The sequence below is a fragment of the Microtus ochrogaster genome, chromosome 8 (assembly GCF_000317375.1).
Source record: "Microtus ochrogaster isolate Prairie Vole_2 chromosome 8, MicOch1.0, whole genome shotgun sequence".
Classification (NCBI taxonomy): Eukaryota; Metazoa; Chordata; class Mammalia; order Rodentia; family Cricetidae; genus Microtus; species Microtus ochrogaster.
The window spans coordinates 41,074,537-41,097,369 of NC_022015.1; the positions used below are offsets into that span (position 1 = coordinate 41,074,537).

A 22,833-nucleotide genomic window follows, 5' to 3' on the forward strand; every position below is an offset into this window, starting at 1 on the left:
CGAGTGCTGGGATTAAAGGCGTGCGCCACCACCGCCCGGCTAGGGTTTCTCTTTGGAACACGTCCTGAAACTCACTTTGTAGACCAGGTTGGCCTTGCACTCCTGGAGATCCACCTGCCTCTGCCTTCCAGTGCTGGGATTATAGGTTTGCGCTGCCACCACCACCGCCGGGCAATTTCCTTTATTTTTTGAGTCTTGTAAATGTCCCTACTATATGTAAGGTGTACTGTTTCATTGAGTGGGTTTGGTTCTTCACATTACTGTGCAGCTGTCACCCTGTCTACCTTAGAACTGCCCTCCATCCAGCACAGGTTCCATCGTCCTCTCTGAGGGGTCCATGGTTGTTGGGGCTTGTCCTCTTAGGCTGGTTTATTTCATTTATTGACATGGCTACTTGTCCCTTATCTGAGGTGGCTCTGGTTTCCACTGAAGCTCGTCCCTCTGCTTATCTGTCTAGCTCATTCTCTCTGACTGTAGCTCTGTGTCTCTGGTGGAAACTATGTCCACTCTCTCCAGCCAGCCAGTGCAGTGTATCCCTCCCTGTAGGGCATTTTTTAAAAATTAATTTGGCTTTTCGAAATAGGGTTTCTGCCTCCTTGAGTGTTGGGATTAAAGGTGTGCTCCACCACCACCCAATTCCTGTAGGATCTTCTTTTCTCTTAGTGGCATACAGCGCCCTTTATGCTGTGGGCTTGCTGCTGTGTGTGTGGCGGGACATGCAACCCTACCTGGTATATCAAAAGAGTCTGAGGCCTATTGCTTTGCCAGCCCTTGTCACCTGCCTGAGCTCCATGCCAGGCAGTGTGCTGTGAGGCCTGGGCACTGTTGGTTATAAAAACTCACACTGCCACTGCACTGGTGTCTCCGGTACCCCTGGAAACTGGTGTCTCCTCTCTAAGGGTTCGAGAATGCCAGAGCAGCCTGCAGGTGGCCTGCACTAGCATAGTCACCTGCCTGTGACACGTGGCTGCTGCCCTTTAGGTTTGCTCAGCCGTAGGGTCTCCTCCCACCAGAAGTGGTTTTTCCACAGTGAACAGGAAATCAAGCATGGTGGCTCTTACCTATGATCATAACCCTCAGGGGGTTGAGACAGGAGAATTGTTACTAGTTTGAGGACATTCTGTTTTAAAACTCCAGAAATAATTAAATAAATGAAAAATTCCCTTTACCTGGAAAAAAAGAAGAAAAGAAAAAGACTTAAATGGCACTGGACATGGTGACTCATGCCCTTAATTCCTGTACTTGAGAGAGAGAGGCAGGTGGATCTCTGAATTTGAAGGCTAGCCTGGTCTTATAGTGAGTTCCAGGCCAACCAGGGCTACATAGTGAGACCCTGTCCTCCTAGAAAATGAAGAAAAAAGCCAAAAACACAACCAACTTGAAGTGATAGCCAAGCAAGAGGAGCAGGCAAAGAGGCTCCTCCCATTTCTCCCATTTCTAGGTTCCCTTTCACCTCCGAGAGGGAAAGGGATTGAGGCCATACTGGGTAGGGCTTGGGAAGGTGACCTCAGCATCCCTGCTGTGGTTCTGGCCGCCTTGCCAAAGCCAATAGTGCCCCTGTTCCCAGGAACTGGGATTTGGCCTTGCTGCTGCCCCAACTGTGTGAATTAGCTTCAGTCTTGGATGAGGCCAAGTGAGTGAGTGGGAAGGAAGGAGCAGAGGCCTGACTTTGTCACAGGAGAGTCAGAGTTCCAGAGTCAGCGTGTCTTCAGCGCTGTGCTGTGTTCCTAGAACTCACACAGGCCCCGGGGGTCAGCTGGGGTACAGCCCAGAGATCTCTGGGCAGTAGCCACCTCTCCTGGCCTCTGCTTCCCCACTGTTCTGCTGCTCTAGACCTTCCCTTCCGGCTTTCTGCTGACAGTTCACTCCTTAGGTGTCCCCTCCCTGCTCTGAGAGCCAGCTGCAGGGAGCAACGGTGTCCTGGGCTTTGTACTTTGGAACTGACCATTTGTACTAGTAGCTGACCGCTGACATGAAGTGACCTGGCACTTGCTGTACACAGAAACCTGAAACTCTGACACCCAACCAGACACCCACAGGAGAAGCCCTTCCCCCTGCCCAGACTGCAGCTCAGGGTACCTCCACCTGTGAGGAAGCCCCAAGCTGCTGACCAGTCTGCTCCAAATTCCTGTGTGCTGGGCTTGTGGAGGTCAAAAGACAACCTTGTAGAGAAGTTTCTCTCTGCTATCATCTGAGTCCCAGGGGTCAAACTCAGACTTCAGGCTCCCGTGGCAGGTGCCTTTATTGGCCAAGCTGTCTCATTGGGCTGGCTTAGTTTTTGTTAGTTGTTTTCTGTCATTGCCTGGGATTGAACCCAGAGCCATCCTCATACTATGCAAACATGCTGCCAGTTTCAAAGCCTGTGTTCTTTCTGGATAGCCCATTGTGGGAGGGACTCCCTGGCCCCGAAGGGACTGGTGGCAGGAGTGTTCATTTGACTTCGCAGAGCTTTGTTTCTGCTTGGCCTGTCTAGGCTAGCACCTCCAAAATGCCATCACCCCAGAGCCCAGGAACTTTGCACACAGGATAAGGGAGCAGAGCCCCATGCTCTCTCCCTAGCTGTATGGTGCAGTGTCTACAGGCCTTTGTGATGGGGCGGTGGGGTATTGTGTGCCGGTGTCTGTGTCTTTAACACAGCCCTTCTCCTGTTGTCTTCAAGCCTTCTACATATCTGGGGGCCTTACGTCAGACCTCCCACGGTGTGGCTGCTGGAGTGGTTTCCCAGAGAGTTTGCCCGAGCCAGGCAGTGTCCTCTTCTGTCATGAGGGGCTTCTCTGGCTTATCTTTCGGGCTCTTGGCAATACTTAGTGGTTCTTAGAGGGCTGGCCTACATCTGGGGTGACCTGGAAAACCTGTGGGTATTAGGCAGACTGAACCCAGGGCCAAGGAGAGTGTGCAGGGTCCGCTGGAGAGGTCAGGCTGTCCCATAGGCTCTCAGGTGTTTCCAGTCTTCCCAGCTCTGCTTTAGCGTCCATGAAAGCTGAGGGGTCCTCACTTCTGGGAGCAACAGAGTGACATTTGAAAGAACATAGTTGCCAGGCAGAATGGAATGCTGAGCCCAGAAGCCACTAGCCTAAGTTTACGTAGAGAGTGGCAGCCTTGGGCCAGGTCAGACAGTGATGCCCAGACCTAACCCCTACACCTGCATCCCAATCCACAGAAGGAAACCACAGGAGGCTCATGCACTGTTTCTTAGTCATTCTTTTTCATTTCTAAATTTTATTTATTTATGTGTACACGAACACATGGCACAGTGCAGTTGTGGAGGCAGAGGGACGGCTTTCTGAGCTGTTGCTCTTCCTCCATCTGTGGGCCCAGGGGTCACATCAGCAGGCTTGCATGCCCAGTGCCTTACACTCAACCATCTTGTTGGCCCCAGGTCATACTTCTTTTTGTTGTTTTGTTTTGTTTGAAACAGTTGCATATCTCCCAGGCTGACCTTAAATTTGTTCTGTAGCTAAGGGTCGTGATCTTGCTCTTTCTGCTTCTGCCTTCTCGGATTGCCAGCCTGGCTAATAGTGCTGTTATTAAGGGGAATTCCAGTCAAGTCTCGGTCATAGATGACTCGGTCACTCCCCTGCCCCCCAGCTCACAGAGATCTGCCTGCCTCTGCCATAGTGCTGGGATTAAAGTTGTACAGCACCACTGCCCAGCTTCAGGTCACTTTAATTGGGGTGGGAAACAGCATGGAGTAAGACACAGGCCAAGTCTGCCCAGGTCAGCAACTTGGTTTAGAGAAGCATTTAAGACCTACAGAAAAAGGAAGTGGTCTGTGGTACTTTTGAGGGCTTGTTGGAAACAGGTCAGTAGACCTTCTGGGAGGGTTGGGAGTTGGTATTGTCAGCTATGTAGACCTTTTGGTTTCTGTTACAACAATTGAACTGAGTTATTACAGACAAAAGTTGGCATAGACATGTAAATGAGTGCCTTTGTTTCTATAAAACTTTATTCATACAAGCAAGTGATGGGCCAGTTTGGAACCTGAGCTTGCCAGTCCCCACTGTAAAAAGCAAGTGTGGCTTGCACAAGAATCTGGTGTTTAGACACTGGATAGATGGCAGGTGCAGGTGTCACGGCTGTTCAAGGCGCACAGCTGGCAAGTCTTTCTCTGCGTGTTTCTGTGCTGAGCTGTCACATGAGCTTAGTGGCCTGCTTTGCCTGAGCATCTGTGTATGTCATATGGGCAAAAATACCCTTTGAGGCAGAGAGATCCATGAGTCTGCCTTTGGGCTGCTGTGCTGTTCAGATCAGAGCAATTTAGGAATTTACAAAATAACCTCCGTCCTAGAAATTCTAGGCCCCCTTAGTGCTCAGAAAGGCTAGGGAAGCCTGGACCTTGGGGCCATGCTCAGTCCTCTCCTCCCTTAGGTTATGACTTTGCGGCTGTCCTCGAGTGGTTTGCTGAGCGCGTGGACCGCATCATCCTACTCTTTGACGCCCACAAGCTGGACATCTCAGACGAGTTCTCAGAAGTTATCAAGGCTCTCAAAAATCACGAGGACAAGATCCGTGTGGTGCTGAACAAGGCGGACCAGATTGAGACCCAGCAGCTGATGAGAGTGTACGGGGCTCTCATGTGGTCACTGGGGAAGATCATCAACACCCCCGAGGTGGTCCGGGTCTACATTGGCTCCTTCTGGTCACACCCATTGCTTATCCCTGACAACCGGAAGCTCTTCGAGGCAGAGGAGCAGGACCTCTTCAAAGACATCCAGTCTCTACCCAGAAATGCTGCCCTTAGGAAGCTCAATGACCTGATCAAGCGGGCCAGGCTGGCCAAGGTAGACCCTGTGGCTGGGTGAGGGGATTGGCTGCTACCAGATAGGCCCAGGGGCTCTGGGACTGGCACTTGGGGCCCAGCTTACCAAACATGGGTCACATTCCCTGTGTGGAAAGTAGTGTCCTACATACCTGCTGTGCGGCCTACTCTTGCCTAAGGCCTGTAACCTGTGTCACCTCAGCCTTTCTTTCTGAGGCATATGCCCCACCCAGATCAGAAACGCAAACAACAAGCATTTGCAGTAGAAATGTCAAATAGGAAGTTACTACAGAAGAAAGGAGGCCACGGGAAGTGGGATGTGCTGGCCTGTGGACTCCAGCAAACCCCTGGGGGTTGGTTGCGCACTAGTATGCCAGCTCGGCATTGGACAGTGGGGACTGTCAGGGATGGGGACCTCGTGGAGAGCAGTGCACATCTGAGGGAAAGCTTGGTTATCTGGTGACGCTGGGGAGGTAAAGGATTCTGTGGGGTAGAGGACTGGGGAGCCATCTGGTGGGATAAGGGGACTTAGGAGGACTCCGTGGGACTGCTGTGTAAGCTAGAAGTAACTAGAAAAAAGGTGGATGCCAATCTGGGGCCCAGACTGTGCTGGATGCTACAGTCCAGTCACTTGGTGGGAATGTGGGCCACACCCAGGCTCAGCAGCAGCTTCTGAGGTGTTTGAGTCCTTAGGAGTCTCTGCCTCCTGAGTTGCCTAGATAAGTCACTGGGAAGGGCTGTTCAGGGACGGCTCCAGCTCCAGTGAGCCCTTTGAACAGGAAGACTTGATGTGCCGAGTAGCTGGCGGGATAGCAACTCTATCCAGACAGTTAGCGGGATTCCCATTGTCCCTTTCAGACTCTCAGCACACAGTTCAGTTTTTCAAAAATGGACACTGAGCAGATGCTGTGATGAGCCCATTATCAGGCTAGTCTGGAGGCTGAGGCAGGAGGATACCTTGAACACTTAGTTTAAAATTAGCCTGAATAATACAACAAGGCACTGTCTCAAACGCAAAAGTAGGTTCTTGCCTACCCCTCCTTTGAAAGGAGTTGCTTCTCGGCTCAAGAGACCAGTTCTGTGAGCCACCCGGTCTCCAAGGAGACATCTCGCAGGGTAGGGTGTTTACAGCTGACCGGGGTCCATGGAGAAGGAGAGGCAGGCACCAAGTGCCTGTGGCCATGGGCGCAGCCACCCCAGGGCCTGAGAAGTGCTTCCCGGCCAGCCCTGCCTGTTGCTGTTTGCTGCTGAGACTGGTGTCTGCACCCTAGAAACCAGGCATTCATCCTACTCAGGGCCAGTCGTGAAATATTTGGGGGGTTTTATGGCTAGGGCAACCAGAACTGACACTTTATCCTCACTATTGTCAAGTGTCCACCATTGTTACTCAAGTCCCCTGACTGGCAAAGTGACAGGCATTTCCCTCTCTACAGGAGGGTACAGAGGTGGTTCTACCCCCACCCCCATCCCCGGAACTCCAAATGTTTCGGTGTGTAGGAGCTCCTCATGAGCTGAGCAGGTCTGAGAAAGGAACTCATGCAAACACCTTTGACTGCCTAGGGTCCTAAAGGAGCTTCCCGGCAGTGTACAACTCCCTGACTGCAGTCTCCAGCGCTGCTCCACACAGGTCTGTCCTGCCGCTTGCTTTCCCTCGAGTGACAGCGACTTCTTGGCTTGTGCAGGCAGACCTGTGACTGACTTTGCGTGACCTACCTACCCCTGCTTTCCTGGGAAGGCCCAGACACCAGCCCCAGGATCCAGGAAAGGCTACGCCTCTTGGATGGTTTGGATGGTTTGGCCAGGGTGTCCCCTGTGCTGCGTAGGGAGCAGTGGAGCTGAGGAAAGCTTTCATGGAATTTTCTAGTCCTGAGTCATCCAGACCTGTTCTGGTGACATGTGGCTTATTGCTCAAGTGGATTCAGCTCGGGAATCCTGAGCACTGCGTAGATGCGTGGTGGACAGTGGCTCCCACACAGCTCTCTGTGGCTCTGCACTATGTTGTATTATTGGGAGGGCAGCACAGGGAGAAAACCAGGCAGAACTGAATTGTAGTTCTCTGTAAGATCATCATCTGTCCTCTGTTCGGAGTGCCCTTTCCTTGCTTCCATTCCCGTGGCAGTGAGCTGTCATGGTCCTTGTCAAAATCGTGTGTCATTCCTGGGCCTTTGGATTCTTATGATGGTGGCTTCAACTTTCAGCTTGACTTTGACCTTTCTGCTTTCCTCTACCCAAGGAGTGAACCTCAGGCACTAGAGGCCTCAAAGACACAGAGGGCAATGTGTCAAGCAAGTCCCTGATGCCCTGTTTCCTATCCCCTCAGGTCCATGCCTACATCATCAGCTCCCTCAAGAAGGAGATGCCCAATGTCTTTGGGAAAGAGAGCAAGAAGAAAGAGCTGGTGAATAACCTGGGAGAAATATACCAGAAAATCGAGCGGGAGCACCAGATCTCCCCTGGAGACTTCCCGAGCCTGCGCAAGATGCAGGTACAGTCACCAGGCCAGCCTGGACCATTCCGAGTGCTCTGTGTGGGGCTGGGCAGTGGTTCTGGAGGGAACCACAAAAGGAAGCAGCTGGGTTAGTCACCGGTTCCCCACCTGAGTCAGAGTTGACCTAGGTCGAGACACTGACAATGAAGAGGGGAATGTGGTGACTCAGCGTGGGGGTGTGGCATGCCTGTCGGGGAATGCTCACTGTGTGGAGCCCAGGCCTGCAGCACTAGCTTAGCTGCCTGAGCCGGTAAGTGGATCCCCACTCTCCATGCTTAGGTAGCCTGACTCAGTCCACTGGGCTGGAGTCTGGGAGGCTGTCTCGTCCAAGCTTTCCTTTCTCCTTCTCCACTCACAGGAACTCCTGCAGACTCAGGACTTCAGCAAGTTCCAGGCCTTGAAGCCCAAGCTGCTAGATACAGTAGATGATATGCTGGCCAACGACATAGCCCGGCTGATGGTGATGGTGCGCCAAGAGGAGTCCCTGATGCCCTCACAGGCTGTGAAGGGCGGGGCTTTTGATGGCACCATGAATGGGCCCTTTGGGCATGGCTACGGAGAGGGGGCTGGCGAGGGCATCGATGATGTTGAGTGGGTGGTTGGCAAGGACAAGCCCACCTACGACGAGATCTTCTATACGCTGTCTCCTGTCAATGGCAAGATCACCGGTGCCAATGCCAAGAAGGAGATGGTGAAGTCCAAGCTGCCAAACACCGTGCTGGGGAAGATCTGGAAGCTGGCTGACGTGGACAAGGATGGCCTGCTGGATGATGAGGAGTTTGCCCTGGCCAACCACCTTATCAAGGTCAAGTTAGAAGGCCATGAGCTACCCGCTGACCTTCCTCCACATCTCATCCCACCCTCCAAACGGAGGCATGAGTGACAGCTGTGCTGACACACCCCCAAGCCCCAGGGCCCTGGCACTTTCTACCTGCCAGCACCTTGCCTGCCCATGTGGGCCTGAGCCCGGAGGGGCAGAGATTTGGGGAGGGAAAGGGTCACCATCTTTCAAGGTCCATAAAGACTGAGCAGCGTTTCCTCAGCTCTTGAATAGGAAAACCACCATCTTTCTTTTAAAGCTGTTGGGGGTTCAGCGGGGAGGCATGGGTGATGCTTGGATGTGCACAAGAACCATGGATATTTTTAATATATAATGTTAGAGGCAGCCTTCTTTCTTGCCTCCTCCTCTGTCTGGCAGCCCCACACTCAGCCTTTCCTTTTGCCCTGCCTTGCCCAGGCAGCCATAGTGACTGGGGATCCACCCCTCACAGCCCACCCTGGCACACCCATATGTAGACAGGGGCCCCCCAACTCCCTCAGTTTGTTTTCAACCTGAGGTTTATTCATGGGGCAGTGACTCGCTTTCTGCTAGCGCTCGGGAAAGCTGCTCCAGGTCTCTGCTGTGGTCGGGGTGCATAACCTCCTGTTGCTTCCACACCCCGTCTCTGACACCCCAGCCACTGTTAACTTTTGTGGGGACTGGAGGGGTGAGAGACAGTGTTCTCCAGGAAAACACATAAGCTAGGCATCGTTCTGTAAGCGACTCTTTATACTTGACCAGGTTTCCAGTAACTCCACAACACTTGTTCAAAGCTGTGATCTTTGTCTTCCCTTTCCTGTACCCCAGTGTCCATCAGTTCCAGCACAGAGCAGACCCCTTGGCCTTGGCTCTGCAGTCTAGCTGAGGGAAGGCCATCCTGGCTCCTGCTCTTGAGTGCTCTGAAATGTCCTCACTTCGTCAGTCTTCAGGGCAGCTTCCTGGAGCCCCTGGCTGCCTGGGGCGGGCAGTGGGCCCTGTGACCTGGGGTGGTCTGGTGCTGGTAAGAGGAAGCCTGTGGCTCTGGCCTGGGTGTAGTGGCCGAGCAGCAGAACAGGGGAAAACCCAACCCCTTCCCTCTTGTTTCCTTCCTCCCTCCTCCCCTGCTGAGCCAAGGAGGTCTGGGTGTCCTGAGATCCCAAGACCGAACATTAAGAAGCCAGAGCTAGCAAATGACCACTTTAACCACCCCACTGCAGCCTCTGGGATGGGGCACGCCCTATGGCCAGTGGTTGGCTGTCAGGGTGGGCTTTCTACTGAGGTGGGTGGAGCAGCTGCAGCCTGCTCATCCCGCACTGCAGGTGGGCTTCAGGGAGCTGCCTACCACCCCCCAGCACTGCTCTGGGCCTTGTTGATGCTGAGCTCCAGCCTGTTAGCTCCCTGCCTCAGCTGGGGGTTAGGTGAGATGACCTCACAGGTTCACTAAAGTACAGCGGGCTCAGTCCTCACCTGTGTGTGTGTGGAGGGGGAGGTTGCCTGAGCAAAGACTTTGTTCCTTGCATTAAAGAAAGTTTAATTGTGCCAAAGCTTCTCATGCACCATTGTCTTTTCCTGGTCACGGAGGTGCCCTGGAAGTCTTTGCAAGAAGCCCATGACCACCCACCCACCTGTGCAGTGTTGAAACTGACAAGACTCTCTGGAAGCTGAACTTGATGGTGCCCACCCATAGTCCCAGCACTTGGGATTTGGAGGGAGGGCCAAGAGTTCAAACATCAACAGAGATTGACAGCAGAATTACAGGAGACCCACTGACCACCACCTTGTAGCCACAGACTGGTTAATGGGGGTCATCTGTAGTGTGCTTGGGATTTGGGAGGGGTCTTTCAAACAAAGACTTGCCCTAAGGCAGGTTTGGAGACAGTGGCAGCCTGTTCTGAAGACAGCAGACCAAATTCACAGTTCTGGGTGGGGTTGGTTCAAGCCAGCTGATGTCACAGATAGGGGACCTGTTTATGACAAGAGAGGAAAGGATGACAAATTGGGAGTGACGTGTCTGGAAGGGTGCAGATGGGAAGCAGGGCTGGGGAGAGACTGCTCCAGGCAGTTGGGTCAGCAGTTGGGACAAACAGGTGTTTATCTCTGATGCAGAGCTGCCTCCAGGGTTCTGCTGTGGCCAAGGGAGGCGCCATAGACTTGACACTCAGTGTGGTCCTACCTTGTGCTAGGTTTGCTACTTCACACAGTAAGGGCCCAGGACAGGGCAACACATGTAGCAACGGTAGCCAAAAGGATTCAAACTCAAGCCTACCAACTCTGGTCCTGTTCTTGAGGAGGTTCTCATGGAAACACTTTTTTTTTTTTTTTTTTTTTTTGGTTTTTTGAGACAGGGTTTCTCTGTGGCTTTGGAGCCTGTCCTGGAACTAGCTCTGTAGACCAGGCTGGTCTCGAACTCACAGAGATCCACTTGCCTCTGCCTCCCGAGTGCTGGGATTAAAGGCGTGCGCCACCATCGCCCGGCTTCATGGAAACACTTTTGAAAGCATAGACAGTTTGTGCATCCGAGCCCATCTCACCCTTAATTGCCACTATTCTCAGGCTCCAAAAGAGTCAAAGCTGTCACTCCACCTGAGGTTTTATTTTATTTTTATTTATTTTTTTTCGAGACAGGGTTTCTCTGTGGTTTTGGAGCCTGTCCTGGAACTAGCTCTTGTAGACCAGGCTGGTCTCGAACTCACAGAGATCTGCCTGCCTCTGCCTCCTGAGTGCTAGGATTAAAGGCATGCGCCACCACTGCCTGGCCGCCTGAGGTTTTAGAAGCTTGCGACCATCTGTCAGCTTTGCAGAGATAAATGCCCTGCGCTTGCTCAAGTTGTCAGAACCAAAGAAAACGGGCACAAGGCCTTCCCCCTGCCTGGGGGACTAGTGTATTCTGTCCACTCAGGCCCATCCCTCTGAGGGATTTCCCCAGAGGATACCCAAATGGTGCCCACTGAACTAGAAGGTTGAGGCAGAACAAGGGCAGGCATCACCTGCTGCCCATGAACTTGAGAGCAAGTTTGGCTTCCACAACTCTGGGCCATGTGGGAATGAAGGAGAGATGTCCACCCGGAGGGCTGGCCCTTGCGCCCTTGCCTCCTTTCTAGTTTCCTAGAAGCTAAGCTCTATCAGGAAGCAAATTCTCTCCACCCTGCTCCCAAACCCTAGGATAAGAGGCCTTCAGGACAGTCTGTCATCCTAACCCACAGCACCACACAAACCCGGGACCAAAGAGGTACAGGGCCCACTTCTGTGCGGCACATGCCAGGGCTTCAATGTGCTGCTGAGGTCTCTTGCAGGATCCTTCCTACCTGGTCAAAGGGCTTGCCCAAGGCCAGTGGGCTGGTAAGGGGACAATGGACAAGGGGGTTGGAGAGAGGATTCAGCAATTTAGAGCACTGGCTGCTCTTCCAGAGGCTCCAGATCTGACACGTGGGGACTCACAACTCCTAACTCCAGTTCCGGCAGATCTAACACTGTCTTCAGGCTTCCAAGGACACTGCTCGAGTTGGTACATAGACATGGAGGCAAAACACCCATATACCTAAAATAGTAAAAGGACAACCAACCACCATTCCTGTCCTCTGCTGTCAAAATCAAAAAAAGCTCCAATGCTTGGGCTGGGTTAATGGCAAGTACAAAGACCTGAGTTCAATCCCCAGAACCGTCATAAAACCAGGGTGGCGGTGATGCTCAGGACCCCTGTACTAGGGAGACAGGCAGACCGCTGGGATGTCCAGCCAGCCAAGCCCATGAGAGACCCTGTCTGAAAATGTAAGGTGAAAGGTATTGAGGAAGGACACATGCACCTATACATACAGATAATCTGCCCAATACATGCTTTAAAGTTTGTATGCATAGCACTTATGAGACACTGGGTTTAATCCCCTAGCACTGCAGTAAATGAATCAGTTGTCAGCGATCGGCATTGGAACAGCAGTCTTGATCAAACAGCTGCCTGTCTAAATTCCAGCTCTGCTCCTTGCTGGAGTTGAGCCTGGCTTGTGCCTTGGAAGCCAGTTTGGACTCCAAAGAGACCTATGCTCAGCTTCCTTCCCTGAGCATCTTGGGTAGGGCTATTCAGGAGGGTGGGGAATGTGGGGAGCATGGTACCCCACCCAACACGCAGAATAAAACAGGGAGACCCACCCTTCCCTGAAGCAGCTCAGACAGGGTGGCGCCCATGAGCTGCAGGGGTGCAAGGTAAGGGGGCTCAGGCCTGGCTTCCTGTGCACCCAGAGAGACTGGTAATTGCAAAACCACATGGGCTGCTGCTGAGCAGAGCGTGGGAGCCCCTGTGGTGAGCTGGAGCAGCACAGGGAAGGATTTGGGAAGAAAACCCTGGATGATGAAACCACCATCTGTCCACCCATTTGGAGCACTGGACATTACACAGGAAATAACCACAGTGTGACAGGCAGGAAAGCGGTGTAGGAACTGGCGGGTTAAAATCTGAGGGGTCTCCACTGGCCCAACAGAAGCCTTCAAACAATCCCTCAACAGCAGAGGGTGGGGATATTGACTTCCTTGCACCATAGCTATTCCTAGACGGAAATGTTAGGTCAACAGGAGCCCCAGTCCACCCCGTTTTCCTTTGTATCCAAGCAGGTGCCTTTTCACTTATACATAAAAAGTGCTCAGAGAGAGGGTAAGGCCACACCCAAGGTGCTATACCTGAGCCATAGCAAGCAGATCTATGCGACCTCCAGCCTCTTGTTCCCAGCTCTGGGGTAGAGAGGGGTAGGCAGCCATTCTTGGAATGCAGAAGCCGAGTTTTTGGGCCACTTCTGGAACCAGGGCTGGGAGACGCAGTCACTCCTAAGGGGTGAGTCTGGGTTTTAGAAGGGGGAACTGCATGCCTAAGTTCAGGAAGCCCGAAATGTGGCCACAAAAATCACAGGCACTCTTCTGAATCTGGTTCTTTCCAGACTCAGAGGGTGGCAGAAACACCTAGGCTTCCTGCTCCGAGTACCTTCCCCTTCTGGGTCTCTCCAAGGAAGTTTCTCTGGGCCTGGAGCTCTATGTTGACAACTTACAACTTCCTTTTCTTTCTTTCTTTCTTTCTTTCTTTCTTTCTTTCTTTCTTTCTTTCTTTCTCTCTCTCTCTCTCTCTCTCTCTCTCTCTCTCTCTCTCTCTCTCTCTCTTTTTTTTTTTTTTTTTTTTTTTTTTTTTTTTTTTTTTTTTCTCTCTCCCCCTCTCTTTTTTTTTTTTTTTTTTGGTTTTTCGAGACATGGTTTCTCTGTAGCTTTGGAGCCTGTCCTGGAACTCACTCTGTAGACCAGACTGGCCTCAAACTCACAGAGATCCACTCTGCCTCCTGAGTGCTGAGGGCTGGGATTAAAGGCGTGCACCCCCACTGCCCAGCTATAACTTCCTTTTCGTTTTTTTTTTTTTTTTTTGGTTTTTCGAGACAGGGTTTCTCTGTGGTTTTGAAGCCTGTCCTGGAACTAGCTCTTGTAAACCAGGCTGGTCTCGAACTCACAGAGATCCGCCTGCCTCTGCCTCCCGAGTGCTGGGATTAAAGGCATGCGCCACCACTGCCCGGCTTATAACTTCCTTTTCTTCATCCAAGGTCTTTTACTGGAGCATTTACCAAATCCATCTAGGTAGGTGAGGGCTTGCATTGTTCTTTATGCCTCACAGCCCACGGTACCCTGCTGCTGCTGGCAATGGGAAAGCCGGGCACTCAGGGTGTGGACTACACGAAGAACCTAGAGCTCTCTGTCACTGCCTCCTGGCCTCCCTGTGTTGATCTGTGAAGGGGGTGGATAATAATATGCCTGTCTCTGGTGGAGATAAGAGATCTGTGACCACTTTAAAATACCAAGGAGCTCCTTAAGAGACTAAGGTGTTATCTACTGCTAGGGCCTCTCCCAAGAGTTGGTGCTAACACCTCCACACCAAGGAAGCTTGGGAAGCAAGGGAGAGCTGCAGGATAGCAGGTCCCTCCTGCAGACCTGGTTGAGCCTCCTGGGAGGCAGTGACCACAGAGTAAGACAGAATGACAATGGCCTGACTGCTCAGACTTGCTAGGGCTGAGGCTGACAGATCCTCCTGGGCTGGACCATGAGTCAAGTGCAGTGCTCTGCCCATGAGCAAAGCCAGGTCTCTGGTCCAGGGAGCCTTGTTCACTGGAGATCAGAGAACAGAACCAGTAGGATAAAGGTGCCAGGTCTAGGCGCTTTTGTGAGTGTTGGGGCTAGAAGTCTGAGCATCTGTTGAAGCCAGAGCAGGGTCCGGCAGAGAGGGAGCCTTGAAGGGCTTTCTGACAGTGAGGATACAATGACATGCGCAGTAGGGACCACTTAGACAAGAAAGCAGCAGCTTGCCAAAATGATGAGACAAAACTTAATACAGAGCCGGGCGGTGGTGGTGCACGCCTTTAATCCCAGCACTCAGGAGGCAGAGGCAGGCAGATCTCTGTGAGTTTGAGACCAGCCTGGTCTACAGAGCTAGTTCCAGGACAGGCTCCAAAGCCACAGAGAAACCCTGTCTCGAAAAAACAAAACAAACAAACAAACAAAACAAACAATACAGGGGGACTGAGGGCTTCCCTAGGATGGATTTGTTTCCCTGAAACTTTATGAAACAGGTGCATAGGAGGAGGTGGAGGCAGAAGAATGAGTTCAAAATCAACCTTTGCTTTATAGTGTGGAGAATTGAAGGCCAACCCAGGAAACATGCAACTGCGTTTTAAAACAATCAAACAAGACATCAATACAGACCCCAAAAGAACTGAGTGTCTGAGAGGTCTGGAGTGCTCAGTTATTTATTTATTTATTATTATTATTGAGACAGGCTCTTCTATTTTTTTGTTGTTGTTTTTTGAGACAGGGTTTCTCTGTGTATGTAACATCTCTGGCTGTCCTGGAACTTGCTACTTATTCTGTAGACCAGGCTGGCCCCGAACTCACAAAAATCCACTCGCCTCTGCCTCCTGAGTGCTGGGATTAAAGATGTGCATTTCTACCACCTGGTCTTTCTATACAGCCCTGGCTATCCTAGAACTCCCTATATAGACCAGGCTGGTCTCGAACTCAGAGATCTGCCTGCCTCTGTCTCTGGAGCACTGAGCCACCATGTCCAGTCGAAGTATTCAATACAAATAGGAGTCCCAGCTTTGTTCCAGTGCAACACTAAGTTTTGGACTCAGTTTCCCCTTTTCTCTGGTGTGGCGTTTAAGGCTGTTCAGGGATGGGCTTTTCTTATAATTCAGCTTTCAGAGAGGTTAAAGGCCTTGTGGAAGTGCTTCAGAGAGTGTGCCAAGACCAGAGGCCTTGACTGACCCCTGTAGCTAGGGAATCAGCATTCCAGCACGGGTCCTACTTCTCCAATGAGAACTCGCTTACACCAGACATCCGCGCCTCTCCTGGTCTCTGGCGCCGCCTTGTGGCTTCATACCTTCTGTGGGCTCCACTGCTGCCCGGCGCCAAGGAAGGCCCAGAATCCCTAAGGTGAGACCCAGCAATCTCAGAAGCTCTTGGCGACGCAGTGTGTTCCAGACCGGCTTGGGTTAGCTCGGACCCTATAAAAAACAAACACAAACAACATAAATCCAAACTCTTGCCTGCCCTTCCCCCTCCCTTGGCAGCAGTGCTGAGGCTGCCCAGATTTGAGTTTGAACCCTGAGTCTCCTTCCCAGCCTGACTGATCAGGGAAAGAAATACATGCCCGTGTTTTCCCCATTTCGAACTATGGACCCCACGGAGAAGGGGCCCTGTAGAGATCAAATGAGAGACCTGCAGTGTTTCTAAACCCCTGTTTGATATGAGTGGGGTGTCCCATTAAATTTGCCCCTCAAACATTCAGAAGGCTTCCTCCCTCAACACTGGGAACCCGATCCTGTCATGCACCCTTTTGTTTGGTATCTAGTTCTGGAGAGAACCACGGTCTCGTAGGGTCGAGGCCAGCACAGCTGGACACAGCTGGCCAGAAATCAGAACCCTCGCTAGACACAGCCAGCACCTCCTCCCTGTTTGCTTCCTTCAGCCCATCTCCGTCTTCTCGCGCCCTCCACATTCCAGGTCAGGCCGCTGGCCTTGTTCCCGCCAAAGCCTTAAAAAGCCGTACCACCTAGGTCCACACGAGGGTCTAGTTTCAGAGACCCTCACTCTCAGCCTTCTTTCTTCCAAGGCTAAATGAGTGTGCCCATCCCTACCTCAACTACACGTCTTTGCTTTAACGATTTAAGATCAGAAAGTTCTGGCGGGGAGGTGGGTGTGTTGCCTTAGAGTGGCTTGCAAACCCGGGCGAGAGCGGACTACAACTCCCATCCGGCTCCAGGGCCACAGCCGTCCCTAGCCCCTCTGGCCCGGCTAACAAACTGGCCGCTGGCCGGGGCGCGGGGGATGTTGCGGTGCCCTGGGAATGCCCCGTCTAGTTTAAGACCCCATGAGGGTGTAGATGGGGCTGGGACTGGGGAGGCACTGGGATCAGATGGGACTTTTGCGACCCCAACGAACCCCCTCCAACTCCGCCCAGGAGTTACTTTTCGTGACCCGCCCTCCCACTTCCTGGCTGAGGGTCGGCCCCGCCCCCGCGCGCCTCCGCCTTCCCACCTTCACCTTAAGTCGCGGCTCCCATTGGCCGGCGCGCACCTGCCCGTCCGTCGGGGGCGGGCTTGGAGGGCGGGGCGGGCGGCCAGGTGAGGGAAAGCGGGTGGCGACGGAGGAAGGTGACAGCGGGGAGGGCGGGAGGGTGGGGGAAGCCGCGCAGAGCGAGCCGCGGAACCACGGACGGACCGCCAGACGGACGGACCGCCGGGGCATGCAGGCGGCTTGGCTCTAGCCCGGGTTGCGGGGCTCCAGCCGCAGCTATGGAGCAGCGGTTGCGTGCGCTGGAGCAGCTGGTACGGGGCGAGGCCGGTGGCAGCCCGGGTCTCGACGGCCTTCTGGATCTGCTGCTGGGGCTGCACCACGAGCTCAGCAGCGCCTCCCTGCGGCGGGAGCGCAACGTGGCGCAGTTTCTGAGCTGGGGTGAGTGGTCTGGGGAGCACCTGGGAAGGGAGGCTGGGGGTTGCCAGCTGGAGCTCCACCTCCCCAGACTCTTCCCCAGGGATGGCACCCTCCAGAAACTTCCTCCTGAAGACACACTAACTCCTTGCACTGTCTGTAATGCTTGCCGTCGGACTCTATAGCCTGCTCACTCACCTGCACCTTACCTCAAACTCCCAGACACAGGGACAGGTGTACACAATGTACACTACACACACACACACACACACACACACACACACACACACACACACACACTCCCAGCTGCAGACCCCAGACATATGTTGCCAATACATATCTTCCACAACGGTCACCTACAGGATTCCTTGGTCACACGTCACACTTCATGCCCCACCCAGAACACATTCAGGTGGACGCCCGTTTTGTGTCACATAAACACAGACTTTCTCAATCTCCTTCGTTCTTCGAGAGATTGGCACTTTGCTCTGGGACCCCTCTCACCTGTCTGGCTCTGCCACACACTCACAAATCCTCATACTTCACCTTACAGACAAGTCTCCTCCCCCCAGTCCCGGACTGAGGACCAACCTTTGTGGGATTCGGGGCCTTCCTCATTGGAAGTGGATCTGCACCCTTTTCTATTTGACTCATCTGAATCCTTGGGAACGGATGACTAGGATGACCCTAAACCCAGTGTGGATACTGGTGCCATTACAGGGGTTCCCTGGTCACACCTGGTCAGGCTTTGAGGGGGAAGGCATAGGAATTAAACCTGGAGGGTGGGGTGTTTGCCTAGTAGGTGATTAGCGTTCCTAGCACTCCTGAGCTGTGGGCAGGCACAAGGCTGGACCTGGTATGGTTAGGGGTCTACCATCCAGACTTGCCATTTTTGCACTCTTCCCCTGTTTCTCTGTGACTTTTGTGTGTTATATATGTGTTTGAGTTGGCATCACCCCACCATGACACCCGTACCCCTCTGTGTGTGTGTGTATGTGTGTTTCTCCCTGCCTGCCTCTGGCACCTCTGCCTGGGACCCCAACATAGGGGACGTCTGTTGACATCTCCCGAGGTAACTCCAAGGCCAGGCGTGACTCATGCCTCTCCTGCCCCAACTTGTCCCTGCTCCTGCCCAGAGCCCCCACCCCCTCTGGCAAGACAAAAGGTACCAGGCATCTTGTCCAGAGGATTGGATAGGCTTGGTTCTGGGCACCAGGTTTGGCCTGTGTGGCTGGTGGTCACCTCTGACAGCCCTACAAGGCTGGTAGCTGCTCCTCCAGTTCTGTGCGCAAACCTGGGAAGAGACAATTTCTGTAGTGAGGTTTCCAAACCGCCTCCGCTGTGGGGGTTCTGCCTGATAAACCTGTGGAGCAGCTCTCTGTCCCACCCACAGGCCCGCCCAGCTGCCAGGGAGTTTACCTCCTGGCAGGGGGAAACTGAAGCAAACACCGGACCATAGCTGACCCCCAGTCCTCGCTTATCACCCCTGTCTTTCTCAGTTCCCAAGACTCAGCACCCCCCCCCCCCGGCCTAAGGCCACTCCAGTTCTGGGGAGAGCCTGGGAGTGGCTGGACATGGCCCTTGTGGAGTGTCGGGGGAGGGGGGACTGTGATGCAGTAGGAGGTTCCTGGTTGGGCAAAAGCCCCATCCAGAGAGGGAGGCAGGGCTCCAAGTGGCAGAGTTGTCAAGCCTGGAAGGAATCCTGTGTGCTCACGCCCTCAGGTGCTGGCACTGGGCACCAGGTGAAGGTTTTGGCCCTGTTTTCACGTCTTGTGAGTACCTGAGCACACTGGCCTCTGTTCCTGACCCAGGGGCCCCACTTGGGGAACACAAAGCCTGTCTTTCTGGAACATTGCAAAGACTGTCCTCCCTGCCCTCAGAGGCTGCCCCAGCCCTTTCCTCCATCCAACCAGATTGCTCTGAGCCTACAGAGTCCCCCAGACCCAGGCCCACAGCTGAATGGCAGAGAAGCCTTTCTGGGGACAAAGAATGCCACCTATCCAGTTTCCCAGATAGGCTCTGGGCCGGCCTTGAGGGACCAAAGGCTGTGAACTAGGGACAGGAGCAGTATTCTCATTGTCTCTAGGGCCAGCCAGGATCAAGACCTTGGCTAGGGAGGACCACAAAGTCCCTCTGTGCCTCAGATAGGGGTCACCTAGAGCCTGGAGGGAGGCAATCCTCTGAGGCAGGACCCGTGCCATGCTTGTTGATCATGACCAAAGAACCCTGGCTCTGGTCTGCCTCTTGGCCGGGCTGTCTCTGGGAAAGTAATTCCTGTCTCAGTCTCATGGGAGATCCCAAGGAGGAGGCTCTGAGTCCACTCTGTCCCCTCAGCCAGCCCCTTTGTAAAAAGAGTGAAAGAGCTGCGCCTACAGAGAGATGACTTTGAGATCTTGAAGGTGATTGGCAGAGGGGCCTTTGGGGAGGTAAGTGAATGTCCTGGGGTGGGTGGGGAGGAGGGGCCTTGCACTTGGAATGGTCTAATCCAGTCCGTGCTTGGTACCTCAGGTGGCTGTGGTTAGACAGAGGGATAGTGGCCAGATTTTCGCCATGAAGATGCTGCATAAGTGGGAGATGCTGAAGAGGGCTGAGGTCAGTTTGGGGTCAGGTGCACCCTGCAAATGGGTAGGGGAAGGTGTTTGTGCTGCCAGAAGAAGGGACGGGGCACAGGATGCCACTCTAAATAGTCACCTGTCTCCTACCCGTCACAATAAACTTTACTTAAGATGAAGTGGGATGAGTTCTCATCTTTTTATGGAAACACTGAGGCCCACCACCAGAAAGCCAGGGCTCGGATTCATCCAGAGCCAGCCCAGCCTGGGTTGAGCAGAGCTGTTCCTTTGATCAGAGCCTCTGGGCTTTTGAGACCATTCCCTGGGCTGGAGAAGGGTGAGTTCCCGGGAGCTGATCCCATTCTACCGCTGCTTTCCAAACCTGCTTCAGACGGCCTGTTTCCGGGAGGAGCGAGATGTTCTGGTGAAGGGAGACAGCCGCTGGGTGACCGCTCTGCACTATGCCTTCCAAGATGAGGAGTACCTGGTGAGGATCCCTTGTTTAGGGGGCGGGCTTAACCCTACAATCCCTGAGAAGTGGAGACCTGCCTGTCTCACCGTTCCCGTGCCTAGAGCCTCCTTCCTTAACAAAATGGCCACTGGCTGCCCTGAGAAGTACTTTAATCCCAGCACTTGGGAGGAAGAGGCAGGCCAATCTCTGTGAGTTCAAGGCCAGCCTGGTTTACACAGTGAATTTCAGGACAGCCGGAGCTAGAGACATTGCTCAGCCTTGTCTTCCCAGAACCCCCAAGACACACCGTGAGGTCGACAGGTGTCCCCATTCTGAGTCTGACTCTTGGCTCTACCCACTGCCCTCCAGTACCTGGTGATGGACTACTACGCTGGCGGGGACCTCCTCACACTGCTGAGCCGCTTTGAGGACCGCCTCCCACCTGAGCTGGCCCAGTTCTATCTGGCTGAGATGGTGCTGGCCATCCACTCATTGCACCAGCTGGGCTATGTCCACAGGTGGGACCCCAACCTCTGTCACCTCCCAATCTTCCTCCCAAAAGCTGTCGGTAGGGCTTGCCAGCATCCCTATCTTACAGTTGAGCAAGTCCCTCCCAGTTCATGGTGGCAGAGGAGTGGGGACATCTGACTCCAGCATTCCCTACAGTGCACTTTACAGCCCCTAGAATCAGCACCATAGACCTTTTCCTTCAGTCTGGCTGCCCTTTTCTTCCTTGGCACCTGCCTTCAGGAACTCCCACACGCACACGTGCACACACAGGTGTGAGCATGCATATAGGCAGGTGTGCACCTGAGCACATGTCTAAACATATGCACACACATTAAGCCCTTCACCCTCCCACCTCCCAGGGATGTCAAGCCTGACAACGTCCTGCTTGACATGAATGGCCACATACGCTTGGCAGACTTTGGCTCCTGCCTGCGTCTCAACAACAACGGCATGGTAAGGAGCTGAGGACAGCGGGCCAAGTGCAGGGGCATTGGGTTCCAATAGGGGGTACATGGAGAGTGGGGTGCCTGGCCCAGTCCTGTGGCCTCATGGCACCAATACCCTCGCCACAGGTAGACTCATCAGTTGCAGTGGGGACCCCAGACTACATCTCTCCTGAGATCCTACAGGCCATGGAGGAGGGCAAGGGCCACTATGGCCCACAGTGTGACTGGTGGTCACTGGGAGTCTGTGCCTATGAGCTGCTCTTTGGGGAAACACCGTTTTATGCTGAATCTCTGGTAGAGACCTACGGCAAGATCATGAACCACGAGGTTAGATTGCCTGGCCCTGGTACCTCCACACTGTATGATTGTAGGTAACATTAGACCAAGGTGGACTTCCAGCCTGACCTGCCCTCTTCTGTGACCCGCAGGACCACCTCCAGTTCCCCTCTGACGTGCCTGATGTGCCTGCCAGTGCCCAGGACCTGATCCGACAGCTGCTGTGCCGCCAGGAGGAGCGGCTTGGTCGTGGTGGACTGGATGACTTCCGGAATCACCCTTTCTTTGAAGGTGTGGATTGGGAGAGGCTTGCAACCAGCACAGCTCCCTACATCCCCGAGCTTCGTGGGCCTGTGGACACTTCTAACTTTGATGTCGATGATGATACCCTCAATCATCCAGTGAGTGCCATGTCTCCATCAGAGCTTTGGCTTGACCTGACCTTTGAGAACCTATTCCATATGCTCCCTGCAACAGTGGAAGGGCTGGGGTGAGGCCTTTGAACCCCTGGGGCTCTTGAGAGTTGTAGCTCACTTTAGCTGGCTCATCTGCGTGGTGGATGGTACCAACTGAAAGCTCTTTGCCCTAGCTGTTTGGAAGAAAACTCCTTGCAGCCTCTAGAAGACCTTGTTTTGCAAAACCTGATGGGGATTGTGGCCCCTTTTTTGGGGGCCGGGGAGGGGGAGCAGGCCGTGTTAATCCCCAGGTACACACCCGAGTAAATGCCCAGTTTGGGAGGCTCTTCTGGTTCTCTTGTCTCTTCTGGTTCTCACTTGTCTGTGACTCTGACTCTCCTTCCCTCTCCTGTAGGAGACACTGCCACCACCCTCCCATGGGGCCTTCTCAGGCCACCACCTGCCCTTTGTAGGCTTCACCTATACCTCAGGCAGGTGAGTCTGGTCCTCACACCTGCTGGGAGGCTGGGAGCGCCTGTAGCTTATCAGAGCCCTGAGGGAAGGGACAAACTGGCTTCAGCACGCAACTGGCACTGCTTAGTCTCGGGGTCATTCAAAGTCAGGGCTATGCCCCTGGGACAGACTGTTAAAATGGACTAGATTCATTGCCGAGGCTAGGAAGGGCCCTACTGTCCAGCCTCATCGGCCTCTGTAAAATGGGTGGGAGCAGTACCCACTCTCATATCTTAGGTTGGCCTGAGAGCCAAGAGGGGCACAGGTAGAAGGAATGCCCTCAGCAGTGTTCCCCAGGCCGCTAGGTACTAGGTGTGGACCAAGGACTCAGCTCACTAGTAGCTGCTTTTGAGAGCCCTTGTTAATATTTGTTTGTTTGATTGATATTCGTGTATGCCTGTGGACATGATGCACGTGTGGACATGATGCATGCGTGTGGACATGTTGCACTGTGTGGACATGATGCACGCCTGTGGACATGATGCACACGTGTGGACACGATGCACGCGTGTGAACACGATGCACGCCTGTGGACACGATGCACGCCTGTGGACACGATGCACGCCTGTGGACACGATGCACGCCTGTGGACACGATGCACGCCTGTGGACACGATGTACGCCTGTGGACACGATGCGCACGCCTGTGGACACGATGCGCACGCCTGTGGACACGATGCACGCCTGTGGACACGATGC

At 53.6% G+C, this 22,833-nt stretch overlaps 2 protein-coding genes across 4 annotated transcripts in view; both read left to right on the top strand.

Annotated features, from left to right (window-relative positions):
• Ehd1 (EH domain containing 1) overlaps positions 1–9,585 on the top strand; it is a 24,018-nt gene extending 14,433 nt beyond the window's left edge. Inside the window, exons 3-5 of the mRNA XM_005351796.3 lie at positions 4,369–4,781; positions 7,080–7,244; positions 7,606–9,585. Of these exons, the coding sequence (XP_005351853.1) occupies positions 4,369–4,781; positions 7,080–7,244; positions 7,606–8,130 (1,103 nt within the window). The 3' untranslated portion in view covers positions 8,131–9,585. The remainder of the gene's footprint in view (positions 1–4,368; positions 4,782–7,079; positions 7,245–7,605) is intronic.
• Positions 9,586–16,746: 7,161 nt separating this feature from the next.
• The window catches only part of Cdc42bpg (CDC42 binding protein kinase gamma), a 21,607-nt gene continuing 15,520 nt past the window's right edge, over positions 16,747–22,833 (top strand). For all 3 annotated transcript variants that reach the window (XM_005351797.2, XM_026781736.1, XM_026781735.1), the window contains exons 1-9: positions 16,747–17,016; positions 19,327–19,418; positions 19,501–19,584; positions 19,936–20,031; positions 20,365–20,513; positions 20,865–20,958; positions 21,078–21,278; positions 21,380–21,628; positions 22,038–22,117. In XM_005351797.2, the coding sequence (XP_005351854.1) occupies positions 16,857–17,016; positions 19,327–19,418; positions 19,501–19,584; positions 19,936–20,031; positions 20,365–20,513; positions 20,865–20,958; positions 21,078–21,278; positions 21,380–21,628; positions 22,038–22,117 (1,205 nt within the window). In that variant the 5' untranslated portion in view covers positions 16,747–16,856. The remainder of the gene's footprint in view (positions 17,017–19,326; positions 19,419–19,500; positions 19,585–19,935; positions 20,032–20,364; positions 20,514–20,864; positions 20,959–21,077; positions 21,279–21,379; positions 21,629–22,037; positions 22,118–22,833) is intronic.